Source organism: Herpailurus yagouaroundi, unplaced genomic scaffold, assembly GCF_014898765.1.
Source record: "Herpailurus yagouaroundi ecotype Mexico unplaced genomic scaffold, PumYag 216, whole genome shotgun sequence".
Lineage (NCBI taxonomy): Eukaryota > Metazoa > Chordata > Mammalia > Carnivora > Felidae > Herpailurus > Herpailurus yagouaroundi.
This window is the reverse complement of record NW_024412447.1, coordinates 9,854,031-9,867,475: the sequence shown is the minus strand read 5'-3', so window position 1 is coordinate 9,867,475 and position 13,445 is coordinate 9,854,031. Positions and strand designations below refer to the sequence as shown.

At 40.2% G+C, this 13,445-nt stretch overlaps 1 protein-coding gene across 2 annotated transcripts in view; it reads left to right on the top strand.

Moving 5' to 3' along the window:
• BAZ1B (bromodomain adjacent to zinc finger domain 1B) overlaps window positions 1-13,445 on the top strand; it is a 74,486-nt gene that overhangs the window by 38,724 nt on the left and 22,317 nt on the right. For both annotated transcript variants that reach the window (XM_040456121.1, XM_040456122.1), the window contains 5 exons: window positions 50-1,751; window positions 7,791-7,929; window positions 8,423-8,553; window positions 10,566-10,671; window positions 11,624-11,722. In XM_040456121.1, the coding sequence (XP_040312055.1) occupies window positions 50-1,751; window positions 7,791-7,929; window positions 8,423-8,553; window positions 10,566-10,671; window positions 11,624-11,722 (2,177 nt within the window). The remainder of the gene's footprint in view (window positions 1-49; window positions 1,752-7,790; window positions 7,930-8,422; window positions 8,554-10,565; window positions 10,672-11,623; window positions 11,723-13,445) is intronic.

Below are 13,445 nucleotides of genomic sequence, written 5' to 3'. Positions count from 1 at the left end.
CTTTAAATTAGTTTTTAAAATTAATTTTGCTCCTGTTCTTAAATTCTAGTACATGACTCTCAACCCTTCTACTAAGAGGAAGAATACTGGATCCCCAGATAGGAAGCCTTCAAAAAAATCCAAGACAGACAACTCTTCTCTGAGTTCACCCCTAAATCCCAAGTTATGGTGTCACGTACATTTGAAGAAATCCTTGAATGGCTCACCACTCAAAGTGAAGAACTCAAAGAATTCCAAGTCTCCAGAAGAACATCTGGAAGAAGTGATGAAGATGATGTCACCCAACAAGCTACACGCCAACTTTCACATTCCTAAGAAAGGCCCACCTGCCAAGAAATCAGGGAAGCATAGTGACAAACCTTTGAAAGTGAAGGGTAGAAGCAAAGGCATCCTTAATGGACAGAAATCCACAGGTAATTCCAAATCTCCTAAAAAGGGTTTGAAGACTCCTAAAACCAAAATGAAGCAGATGACTTTGTTGGATATGGCCAAAGGCACTCAGAAGATGACCCGAGCCCCACGGAATTCTGGGGGTACACCCAGGTCTTCTAGTAAACCCCATAAACATCTGCCTCCTGCTGCCCTACACCTTATTGCCTACTACAAAGAAAACAAAGACAGGGAGGACAAGAAGAGTGCCCTGTCCTGTGTTATCTCCAAAACAGCTCGTCTGCTCTCCAGCGAAGATAGAGCTCGTCTCCCAGAAGAGCTGCGAAGTATTGTTCAAAAACGCTTTGAGCTTCTAGAACATAAAAAGCGGTGGGCCTCTATGTCTGAAGAGCAGCGCAAAGAATATTTGAAAAAGAAACGAGAGGAGCTGAAAGAAAAGTTGAAGGAGAAAGCCAAGGAGAGGAGAGAGAAAGAAATGCTTGAGAAACTGGAAAAGCAGAAGAGGTACGAGGACCAAGAGTTAACTGGCAAAAGCCTTCCGGCGTTTAGGTTGGTGGATACCCCCGAAGGGCTGCCCAACACACTGTTTGGGGATGTGGCCATGGTGGTGGAGTTCTTGAGCTGTTACTCTGGGCTACTCTTACCAGATGCTCAGTATCCTATTACTGCTGTGTCCCTCATGGAAGCCTTGAGTGCAGAAAAAGGTGGCTTTTTATATCTGAATAGAGTGTTGGTCATCCTCTTACAGACCTTATTGCAAGATGAAATAGCAGAAGACTATGGCGAATTGGGAATGAAGCTGTCAGAAATCCCTCTGACCCTACATTCTGTCTCGGAGCTGGTGCGGCTCTGCTTGCGCAAATCTGACGTTCAGGAAGAAAGCGAGGGCTCAGACATGGACGACAATAAAGATTCAGCACCATTTGAGGATAATGAAGTACAAGATGAGTTCCTAGAGAAGCTGGAGACCTCGGAGTTTTTTGAACTGACGTCAGAAGAGAAGCTCCAGATCTTGACGGCCCTCTGCCACCGCATCCTCATGACGTACTCGGTGCAAGACCACATGGAAACCAGACAGCAGATGTCTGCAGAGTTGTGGAAAGAGCGGCTTGCTGTACTGAAGGAAGAGAATGATAAGAAGAGAGCAGAGAAACAGAAAAGGAAAGAAATGGAAGCCAGAAACAAGGAAAATGGAAAAGAGGAGAATGGGCTGGGCAAAACTGATAGGAAAAAAGAGGTTGTGAAGTTTGAACCCCAGGTAGATGTGGGAGCTGAAGACATGATTAGCGCGGTGAAGAGCAGGCGGCTGCTCGCCATCCAGGCTAAGAAGGAGCGGGAGATCCAGGAGAGAGAAATGAAAGGTAAAGAAAGCCTTGTGTTGGGAGCAGAAGGGAAACCCTTTAGAAGGTAGTAGAAGGAAGGAAATTGCCAGGGTAGTCCCTCTTTGTCACAGTTGTTCGGTTATTTCTGTATGCAGTAACCCAGACCCCACTTAGGCAGTATTCTGGCAGGCGTGTTCAGCCTGGCATTCTGCAGTGAGGGATGGTTTGAGATTAATGTGACACTGGCATCTTTTCTGGATTTAGTAAAGGACCAAAATCACAAATGGCCATAGTGGAAATAACCTATAATTTGGGAATCGCTGGCCTGGTTTCAGACCTTACCTCTGACTTAGCTGTATTCTTTTGGGCAAGTTACTTATTCATGCCTCAGTTCCCTTAACATGCTTGTTAAGATTGTTACAACAATTGAATGGCAGGGTCTTTGAAGCCCTCAGCACAGTTGCCAACTCAGGTATTAATCTTTCCCTTGTTAAGGTTTAAGAATGTAAAAATTTGGGACTTTGATAACTCTGTCAAACCTGAACATTTTTTTTAATGTTCAGTATTTTGAGAGAGAGAGAGCACCCATGCTTGTGAGCAGGGGTGGGGTAGAGGGGGGCGGGAAACAGAGGAACTGAAGCAGGCTCTGCACCGACAGCAGTGAGCCCATTGTGGGGCTTGAACTCACGAACCATGAAATCATGACCTGAGCCAAAGTCAGATGCTAAGCCGACTGAGCCACCCAGGCACACTTGAACATTTTTGTAAACAGCTTTATTAAATAGTTCACATACCATACAACTTGTCTAGTAAGTGAATAACTCATAGTTGTTTTTTTAATGTGTTACTTAAATTTTTTTATTAATGTTTTCTTTTATTTTTGAGAAAGATACAGATTGCCAGCAGGGGAGGGGTAGGGGCAGAGAGAGAGGGGACACAGAATCTGAAGCAGGCACCAGGCTTTGAGCTGTCAGCACAGAGCTGGACATGGGGCTCGAACTCCTGAACCACGAGATCATGACCTGAGCTGAGTCGGATGTTTAACCGACTGAGCCACCCAGGCGTCCTGAGTGTTTTTTTAATAAACTTGAGGGGCGCCTGGGTGGCGCAGTCGGTTGAGCGTCCGACTTCAGCCAGGTCACGATCTCGCGGTCCGTGAGTTCGAGCCCCGCGTCAGGCTCTGGGCTGATGGCTCGGAGCCTGGAGCCTGTTTCCGATTCTGTGTCTCCCTCTCTCTCTCTGCCCCTCCCCCGTTCATGCTCTGTCTGTCTCTGTCCCCAAAATAAATAAATAAACGTTGAAAAAAAAATTTAAAAAAAAATAAACTTGAAAGTTTATCTTGAGAGAGAGAGAGTGCGAGTAGGGGAGGGTCAGAGAGAGGAGGAGAGAGAGAATCCCAAACAGTCTCTGCATTGTCAGCACAGAGCCCGACGTGGGGCTGAAACTCACAAACTGAGATCATGACCTGAGCTGAAACCAAGAGTCGGACACTTAACCAACTGAACCACCCTGGCACCCCCTCCCCCTTATGTGTGTAACTTTCATCATAATTTTAGAACATACTCATCTCAGAAAGAAACCCTATACTCTTTAGCTATCATCACCCTGTCCATCCAGACTTGCCTTTTCTGACATATATAAATGAAATCCTATAATGAATGCATGGTCTTTTATGTCTGGTTTCTTTCACTCAGCATAATGTTGTCAAGGTTCATCCATGTTGTGGTAGTTATCAGTTTTCATTTCTTTTATGGCTGAATGATACTCCATTGTTTGGATATACCACATTTTGTTTATCCATTCATTAGTTGATGGATGTTTGATTTGTTTCCACCTTTTGGCTACTATGAAGACTGCTATAAGCATTGGTATATAAATTCTTGTGTGGATGTTGTTGTTTCTCTTAGGTATATACCAGAATTGAATTGCTGGGTCATATGTTCGCTATCCTCAACTGTTTGGGGGAACTGCTAGACATTTTCCAAAGTGGCTGCACAATTTTACTTACCGATGTACCTGTAGTGTACGAGAATTCTAATTTTTCTGCATCAACAACACTTGTTATTAAATGACTCCTTGATTCTAGTGGTTGTGAATTAGTATGTCACTGTGGTTTTGATATGCGTTTCCTTGATGACTAATGATATCAGGCATCTCCATATGTGCCTCTTGGTCATTTGTGTTTCTTTGCAGGAATATTCCAATCTTTTGTCCATTTTCAAATTGGGTTGTCTTTTTATTATTAAATTGTAAGAGATCTTTATATTTTCTAGATATAAACCCTTATCAGATCTATGATCTGCAGATACTTTCACCCAGCTTTTGTGTTGTCTTTTTACTTTCTTGATAATATCCTTTGAAGCCCAAATTTTAAGTTTGAAAGTCCAATTTATCTATTTTTTCTTTGGTTGTTCTTAGTTTTAGTGCCATATCTAAGAATCTGTTGCCAAATCCAAGGTCTTTAACTCTTACATTTAGGTCTTTGGTTCATTCTGAGTTAATTTTTGTATATGGTATGAGGGTAGGGACCCAACCTTATTCTTTTGCATGTGGCTGTAATATCATTTATTCAAATGACTGCTCTTTCCCCACTGAATGATTTTGACACCCTTGTCAAAAATCATTTGACTGTGGAGCACCTTGGTGGTTCAGTTGGCTACAGCATCCAACTCGATTTTGGCTCAGTTCATGATCTCACTATTTGTGAGTTCAAGCTCCGCATTGGCTCTGTGCTGACAGTGTGGAGCCTTCTTGGGATTCTAATTCTCTCTGCCCTCCCTCACTTTTGCTCTCGCTTGTGCTCTCTCAAAATAAATGAATAAACTTAAAAAAAAAAAAACACGTCATTTGACTATAGACATGTTGTTTTTATTTCCGGACTCTCAGTTCTGTTTTATTGATCTGTCTGTCCTTAGCTCCAGTACCACGGTGTCTAGATTCTTGTTGCTTCGTAATAAGTTCGGAATTGGAGAAGTGTGAATTTTCTAACTTGTTCTTTTTCAAGATAGTTTTATATGTTCTGGGTCCCTTATAATTCCACAGTGGTTTTAGAATCAGTTAATTTCTGCAAAGAAAGCAGCTAGGATTCTGATAGAGATTGTGTTGAATCTGTAGATCACTTCCTTTAAAAAAAAATTTTTTTTTACATTTATTTTTGAGAGAGAGACCGAGCACAAGTGGGGAAGGGGCAGAGAGAGAAGGAGACACAGAATCGGAAGCAGGCTCCAGGCTCCGAGCTGTCAGCACAGGGCCCGATGCGGGGCTCGAACTCAAAAACCGCGAGATCATGACCTGAGCCGAAGTCGCTCAACCAACCGAGCCACCCAGGCGCCCTTATCAGTTCCTTTTTTTAAAAAATGTTTTCTTTCTGGGGTGCCTGGGTGGCTCAGTCTGTTGAGTGACCGACTTCGGGTCAGGTCATGATCTCGCGGTTTGTGAGTTCGAGCCCCGCATCGGGCCCTGGGCTGACAGCTCAGAGCCTGGAGCCTGCTTCGGATTCTGTGTCTCCCTCTCTCTCTGCCCCTCCCCCACTCATGCTCTGTCTCTCTCTCAGAAATAAATAAACATTAAAAAAACAAATTTTTAAAAGTTTTATTTTTGAGAGAGAATACAAGGAGGGAAGGAGCGGGGTGGGGGGGGGGGGCGTGCAGAGGATTGAAGCAGGCTCTGCACTGACAGCAGCGAGCCCAATGCAGGACACAAACTCCTGAACTGTGAGATTGTGACCTGAGCTGAAGCCTGACGCTCAACTGACTGTAGATAGGTCCCTGTAGATAGGTCCGTTTTGAGTATTGCTCTTTTAATGATATTTTGTCTTCTGATCCATGAACATCAGATGTTTTCTTTATTTAGATCATTACTTTCTTTCAACAAATATTTTGTAGTTTTCAAAGTATACATTTTGTACTTTGTTAAATTTATTCCTAAATTTTGACACCCAACGGTTCTGGTTTGCCATCCCTCATTCTGTATTTGTATCTCCCTTCTTATAATATCATGAGAACCTTAGTGTATCCATCAATATCAGTGTGTACTTATTTGCTCAGTCTTATGATGTACACAAAATAAGTTTCATAGTTGCTGTTACCCACAGTAAACCTGCTATGTTTATTGGGTTTTTTTGATTTTTAAGCTATTTTGATCGCTGTTACAGTATCCAACCTTAGGAAAGTTTCCAGCTTGTGAAAAGAAGATGGTAAAAACCATTTATTTGTCAAAGTTGGATACTAAGAATTAGACAGATACGTAGAAATAACTTCAGTAGTTCTTTCATGTATATGTAATACTTCTTTTAAAACAGATTTTAAGGGCTCCTGACTGGCTCAGTCGGTTAAGCATCTGATTGTTGATTTCAGCTCAGGTCATGATCTCACATTTTGTGAGTTTGAGCCCCACATTGGGCTCTGTGCTGGCAGCACAGATTCTGCTTGGGATTCTTCCTTTCTCTCTGCCTTTCCTCTGCTTGTGCTCTGTCAAAATAAGTAAATAAATAAAACCTAAAAAAAAACCCAAAAACAGGTTTTAGTTTATACTAAGTAAGGCCGCTGGAATGTTTTTACATATATATACACACGCACATATATGTGTGTGTGTGTGTGTGTGTGTGTGTGTGTGTGTGTATATATATATATACACGTATATATACACACATTGCATTTATGTGTGTACTTTCCAGTTTTAAAGTTATATATATATATAGTCATTGTGTATATGTGTATCATATTATGTATGTAATAATTGTATATATATAACTATTATATACGTGTATGTATACGTGTGTGTGTGTGTGTATATATATATGTATGTATGTAATCACACTTTAGCTGTGTTTCACCAGAAATGTAATGATTTCTTCATGAGTTTTCTTTTTAATGGTTTTTTAAGTTAAAAAAACATGTTTACTTAATTTTTGAGAGAGACAGAGTGTGAGCAGGGGAGGGACAGAGAAAGAGGGAGACACAGAATCTAAACCAGGCTCCAGGCTCTGAGCTGTCAGCACAGAGCCCAACATGGAGCTCGAACTAATGAACCATGAGATCATGACCTGAGCTGAAGTTGGATGCTTAACTGACTGAGCTACCCACGCACCCCCCTCTTTTTTTCAGTTTATTTATTTTGAGAGAGGTAGAGCCTGGGCAATTGAGGGAGGGGCAGAGAGAGAGGGAAGGAGAATCCCAAGCAGGCTCAGCACTGTCAGCATGGAGCCCAATGCTGGGCTGGAACTCACCAACCATGAGATAATGATCTGAGCTAAAATCAAGAGTCATGAGGTGCCTGGGTGGCTCAGTAGGTTAAGTGTCCCGACTTTGGCTGAGGTCATGAGCTCATGGTCCACGATTTCAAGCCCCAAGTCACGCTCTGTGCTGACAGCTCAGAGCCTGGAGCCTGCTTCAGATTCTGTGTCTCCCTCTCTCTGCCCCTCCCTCATTCACGTTCTCTCTCTCTCTCTCTCTCTCTCTCTCTCTCTCTCTCAAAAATAAGCATTAAAAAAAAAAATCGGATGCTTAAAGCGCCACCCAGGCGCCCCTCTTCTTGGGTTTTTGAAGTATTTCTTTCTGTGTGTTATATTTATCTTAACACAGGACAGAGGAAAGGCGGTTGATATTTATTTATTTATTTATTTATTTATTTATTTATGGCACTCTTTTTTTTTTTTTTTTCCAACGTTTATTTATTTTTGGGACAGAGAGAGACAGAGCATGAACGGGGGAGGGGCAGAGAGAGAGGGAGACACAGAATCGGAAACAGGCTCCACGCTCTGAGCCATCAGCCCAGAGCCTGACGCGGGGCTCGAACTTACGGACCGCGAGATCGTGACCTGGCTGAAGTCGGACGCTTAACCGACTGCGCCACCCAGGCGCCCCTTTTTTTTTTTTTTTTTTTTTAATTTTTTTTTTCAACGTTTATTTATTTTTGGGTATAACACATCATTTCTTATAACAGATCAGAATCAGGAGAAGGAAACAAATAAGGTTTGACAGAAAATCGACTTTATGCTTTCTACTCTGTATTCTACTTAATTTGTAAGAATAGAATTTATTAGGGAAAAAAATTAGTTGATTCTTTTATCTGTAACAGTGAAACTAGAACGTGAAGCTGAAGAAGAACGAATACGAAAGCACAAAGCAGCTGCTGAGAAGGCTTTCCAGGAAGGAATTGCCAAGGCAAAGCTGGTCATGCGCAGGACTCCTATTGGTACAGATCGAAACCATAACAGGTAAGTTACTAAACTTAATTTTTGTTATCTTCTGGAGCTGTTATATTGTTCCTAGTTATGAAACTGCCTAAAGTACCAAGAATAGACAGGCTTCCCTATTTATGGATTTCAGAAACTATTGCTCTTCACACATTTATTGAATATTTTCTGTGCCACATGCTAGTTACAAAGTTAAGTAAGACATGACCCTGTTCTTGAAGATACTACAGATATGAAACTTAAATTATTGTGATTTGCGAAATGTAATTCAAATAGAGTTTATTAAAAATAGTGATACATTTTGCATGTGTACATTGTGTGGAACCTAAACAGAAATATTAGAAGTTATAAAAATTACAGCTGTGAATCTCAAATTTCAAAAATGTTGGTATTCTGTGCCTTACTTTATCATTTGTATCTATCTGAATTTTCAGTGATATTGTGTGATCATCTCCACTAACAGTCATGCTCATAATCTGTCATTGTCTTACTAATATATGGTTGTGATTTATAGATACTGGCTCTTCTCAGATGAAGTTCCAGGATTGTTCATTGAAAAAGGCTGGGTACATGACAGCATCGACTACCGATTCAGTCACCGCAAAGACCGTGCGGACTCTCCTGATGAGGATTACTGTCCCCGAAGTATGTATATACCTACCACTTCTTTTACCCTGCTTGAGTAGGGTCATTAATAAGGACTGTCTTTTCTCTGTCATTTTTTGCATTTGAAAGAATTCTTTATTGTCTTCTTAGGTAGATGTATTTGAGTGGGATGGGAGAATGTGAAATGCACAGAAGAAGGAAGGAAATTAACATTTGATTACCAATTTTGTTCCAGGTATAGTTTGAAAAGAGCTTGAATATTAGGATATTTGGGTATTAGATTTTATACAAGTAGTCTTCAAACTTTGTTCCTTAAAAGTCTCTTTGTAGGTACCTTAATGGCTGGAATTGAGGTGAAGGGGCTAAGAAGGCAGTTACACATCTTCCAAAACTTACTTATTCAGTATTTGTAGAGCATCTTGTGTGTGCCAACCAGTTTTTCATGTTTTGCTACAAGATAGCAAACACGACAGATAAGGTCCTGAATGTTATTTAACTAAAATTCTAGTGAGGGGAAACAGCAAATAACTAAAAATAAGTGACGGAGAAAGGGCCATAAAGGGATACTGATGTTCTTTTTCTTGATCTGGGTTCTAGTTACACGGGTCTATTCAGTTTGTAAAATAAATACAGAGGGGCACATTTTTTCTTGAGGTATATATTGAATATATATTATATATAACAACATTTACATATATAATATGTATAATATTTCAAGAAAGAAATTAAAAGAAAAAATTTTTAATGAAAAAAACCAAATGGTGAGGTTAAGTCAGGATTTTTCAACCTTACTGACATTTTGGGTGAGATAACTCTTTGTAGTTGGGGGTCATTCCTGTGTATTGTAGGATATTTAGCAGCATCCCTGGCCTCAGTGGACTAGATGTAATAGTGACAGCCAAATATGTCCCTAGACATTGCCACATGGCTCCTGGGAGGCAGCCTGGCTCCCAATTGAGAACCCCTGGGTTAAATGATATGCAAGCTTCCTTCTAGCTCTGCTTTCTACGACCTAATGCAAATTACTTCTCAAATATTAGATCATTATATTTCTTGGAGAGATTTTTGTAAAATGCAGTTTTCCTTCATTTTAGAGAAACTCTTAACCCAAACTTAAAACTCAAAATTGTTAAAGAAATTAATATATAGCTCAAAGTTTCACAGGTATTTTCATATTGTGCATTGTATTAAGTGTTAGATTGTAGTACTTAGTAGAAAGATCTAGTTTTAGTAAACTTTGTAAATACCCACATGAGGGCAGTTGTATTTGAGAGCAGTAAATGTGAAGTCCGGATCTTCAGATCTGGGGGAGAGTTTCCAGCAGGAGGAGAGACTGATTTTATGATGTTCAAAAGCTTAATGGCTGTCTTTAGAAATCAGGTTTCCGTAGTTCTAGCTCTCAAGAGAGGATGGACATCAGTCCCTTCACTTCCAGCGCATCCTGGCGGATGTTGTTGCTTCATGTTCCCTCATTCAGGCATGGCAATGTCACTTCAGAGTCACTTGACTCAAGACTACAGGGTCATGTGTTCTATTGCAGGGAAAGTGCCCGCAGGGTAAAGAGGGCAGAATGGGAGCAAGGGACAGGAGCCATGAGAGTATTAGTACAGGCTTCACATTGGCTTAAGATCTGTCTGTATTCATGTCCTAATGGTAGATAGGAGCTGGTTTACAAAAAAGTTAATCATGTTTGACATTTGAAGCCTCCAGGGGTAAGTTTATGGTTTTATATGTTTCAGTTGTCTCTACTTCACTACAGATGCACAAGAAGTAAATTGTTTGATAGTTATTCAGTGCTCCCATTCCATTCTAAGTTGCCACACTCTGAACCTTGGACTCTGCAGCTGTTCAGCTGCATAGAGAGTAATTATCTCAGATGATGCGCTGTACGTAAGATGTTTAAGAGAAACTAGCACCTGCTGTACATTGGCTATATTCAATATGCAGCATCTGTGTTATTAGTTGTTGGCTTTGGCACTGTGTCCCACTGAGGTTTGAAAGTAGGAGTTGGGTATTTACTATATTCAACCAAATGTTTTAATTTTTTTTAGGTAAGAAAGCAAACCTAGGCAAAAATGTAAGCATGAACGTACAATCTGGCCCATCAGCAGAAGTTGCTGTGGAGACCACCATACCCAAACAAGGACAGAATCTATGGTAATGTGAGCATTTATCTGGTTGCTCTATTTTTTTCTTTTTTCACGTTAAAATATTTTAGGGACACCTAGGTGGCTCAGTCGGTTGAGCTTCTGACTTGATTTTGGCTCAGGTCATGATCTCACAGTTCGATTGGTGAGATCAGGCCCTGCGTCACGCTCTGCACTGACAGTGTGGAGCCTGCTTGGGATTCTCTCTCCCTCCTTCTCTGCTCCTTCCCTGATCACACGCCTGTGTGCACATGTTCACACTCTCTCCCAAGATAATAAATTAAGAAAAAGAAGGAAAATATTTAATATAGTGATACCAGTGATTATTAAGATCATTTTGTATGACTTTGATTTCTTGAATATGTAAACTCATTGCTTTAAAAGCACACTTTTTTTTTTTTTTTTTGATAATATATTTTTTCTAAGCTTTGGAATTTTATTTCCCCCTTATAAAGTAACTGTGTATGTTCTATAATCTTACGTTACGTTGGCAGTGCTTTTAATTCTGGGAATAGATTTAGGATTTTCATCTTTATTAATTAAAGAATAAAATATTGTATACATAGTAATAATCTCTTGTGTCAGTTCTCTTTCAGGCAGGGAGCTAGGTTTTGAGAGGGTCCCTTTCACTTTGTGATTGCATTAACTGTTCCACCTCTGATCCACCTTTTGGTTTAATGACCTTTTATCTTTTAGTTTTGTATATAAGTTTACTCTTTTGAAGGTGTGTGACAACTGTGCTTATTAACTTTATAAAATTTGTCTATTTTAGTAGGAAACATTGGCTTCAATATTCTAGGGTAAACTTAACATTACACTTCATGGAAATAGTAAATTATTCTACTTGTAAGCAAGTTTGGAATTCTCTCCCAACTCCCACCAACAACCCTAGGTCTCTGAAGATCTCTTTCTTAGTATTTGATTGTTTTTCAGAGTCACTAGGTCTGTTTTGCTCCTTGCAGGTTTTTATGTGATAGTCAGAAGGAACTGGATGAGTTGCTAAACTGCCTTCACCCTCAGGGAATAAGAGAAAGTCAACTTAAAGAGAGACTGGAGAAGAGGTAAGGACTTTCATCTTGCTCCTCACGGCTTCTCTTCAGCATTTAAATATCTTAGGGGATCTTGTTTGTTTATTCATAAAAGCTGTTAAAATACATTTTTTAAAAGTGTCTGTAACCCTTTAATGTCCTTGTTGCTTGGCATTTTCTTGACTCCTGCTTATTTGGAAAAGTCTGCTTTTAAATTTATTTTTTTTTTTTTTCAACGTTTATTTATTTTGGGGACAGAGAGAGACAGAACATGAACGGGGGAGGGGCAGAGAGAGGGAGACACAGAATCGGAAACAGGCTCCAGGCTCCGAGCCATCAGCCCAGAGCCTGACGCGGGGCTCGAACTCACAGACCGCGAGATCGTGACCTGGCTGAAGTCGGACGCTTAACCGACTGCGCCACCCAGGCGCCCCGGAAAAGTCTGCTTTTAAACTTTAACGTATGTACAGGGTGGCAGGGTTATTTGTTGATTAGTGTGTGCCGTGCAGCGAGCTGAGGTCCTCATTGTGGTTAGGCATCTTTGCAAGGTCAGTGCCATATCAGTTGGCATTCGGAAGTATTCTGTCAGTATTGAAAATAGCCAAAAAATGCAAACAACCTAAATGTCCTTCAGCTGACGGATGAACAAAATGTAGCATCGCCGTAAATTGAGCGACAAAAGAAAGTACTGGTACATGCTACAACGTGGCTGAAACGGTGGAGTCAAAGAAGCTAGGTAAACAGACACATGTTTTAGGATTCCATTTGTGTAAGACTTTCAGAATAGACAACTCCATAGAGACAGAAAATATACAGGTGCTTTCCAGTGGGTGGGGGACCGGGAGAATTGGGAGTGACTGCTCACAGGTGTGGGATTTCTTCATGAGGTGATGGAAGTCTCGGAATTAGGTAGTTTTGATGGTTCCACAACATAAAAGCCACTGAAGTGTATGCTTTACAATGGTGAGTTTAATGTTAATGTGAATTCTGTCTTAAAAAGCCCCTCAAAACAAAAACTGTCTACATCTGAGATTTGCTAGTGTCCGTCCTGCTCTAGCCGTTGTTCCTGTCAAAGACAGGGCAAAGTTTTGGCTTAAGGCTGCCTTTAGTATCAAGTGCACACTTTCATGGTTTAATTTAGGTTTGGTTGAAGAGAGAAGGAAAATACCATTCAGTACGTTGCAAGTTCTCCAGACTTTTGTGAGTGATGGTGGGTACAGTATACTAGTTTTAGTCTCGTAGTTAATGTGGAGATTAATTAAAATTGCATTCTGAATCATGGTGTTTTAATATAGATATGACCAGGCAAATTAAGAAAGACAAGGAAAAATGTCAATACATAGAATCACAAAGGAATATAGTTCTGTGACTTCTGTTTGGGTAAAGTATTTTTGACAGTTGGAATTAAAAACAAAACTTAAACTTTTTTCTTTTGTTGAACATTAAAAAAATCTCACATATCTTGTTTTGCTGATTTTGAACTTTTTAAAGGCTATCAAGCATATGTGGTCTTTGAGATGTAATGTTTTTTAGTTAGCATTCTTATACTAAAAATCATTGTGTTTAAGTGAAGTATAGTTGATACACAATATACTAGTTCAGGTTCCATCCGTGATTTTTATAACTGAACTCCCATCATTTTCCTTTCTATATATGATTCTGTGAATTTGTGTAATCTTTGTGAATCTAATTTATCTGTTCTCTTGTTGGTGGTTATTTGAATTTCCTTTGGGTGGCCAAGGGGATAAGGATAGGA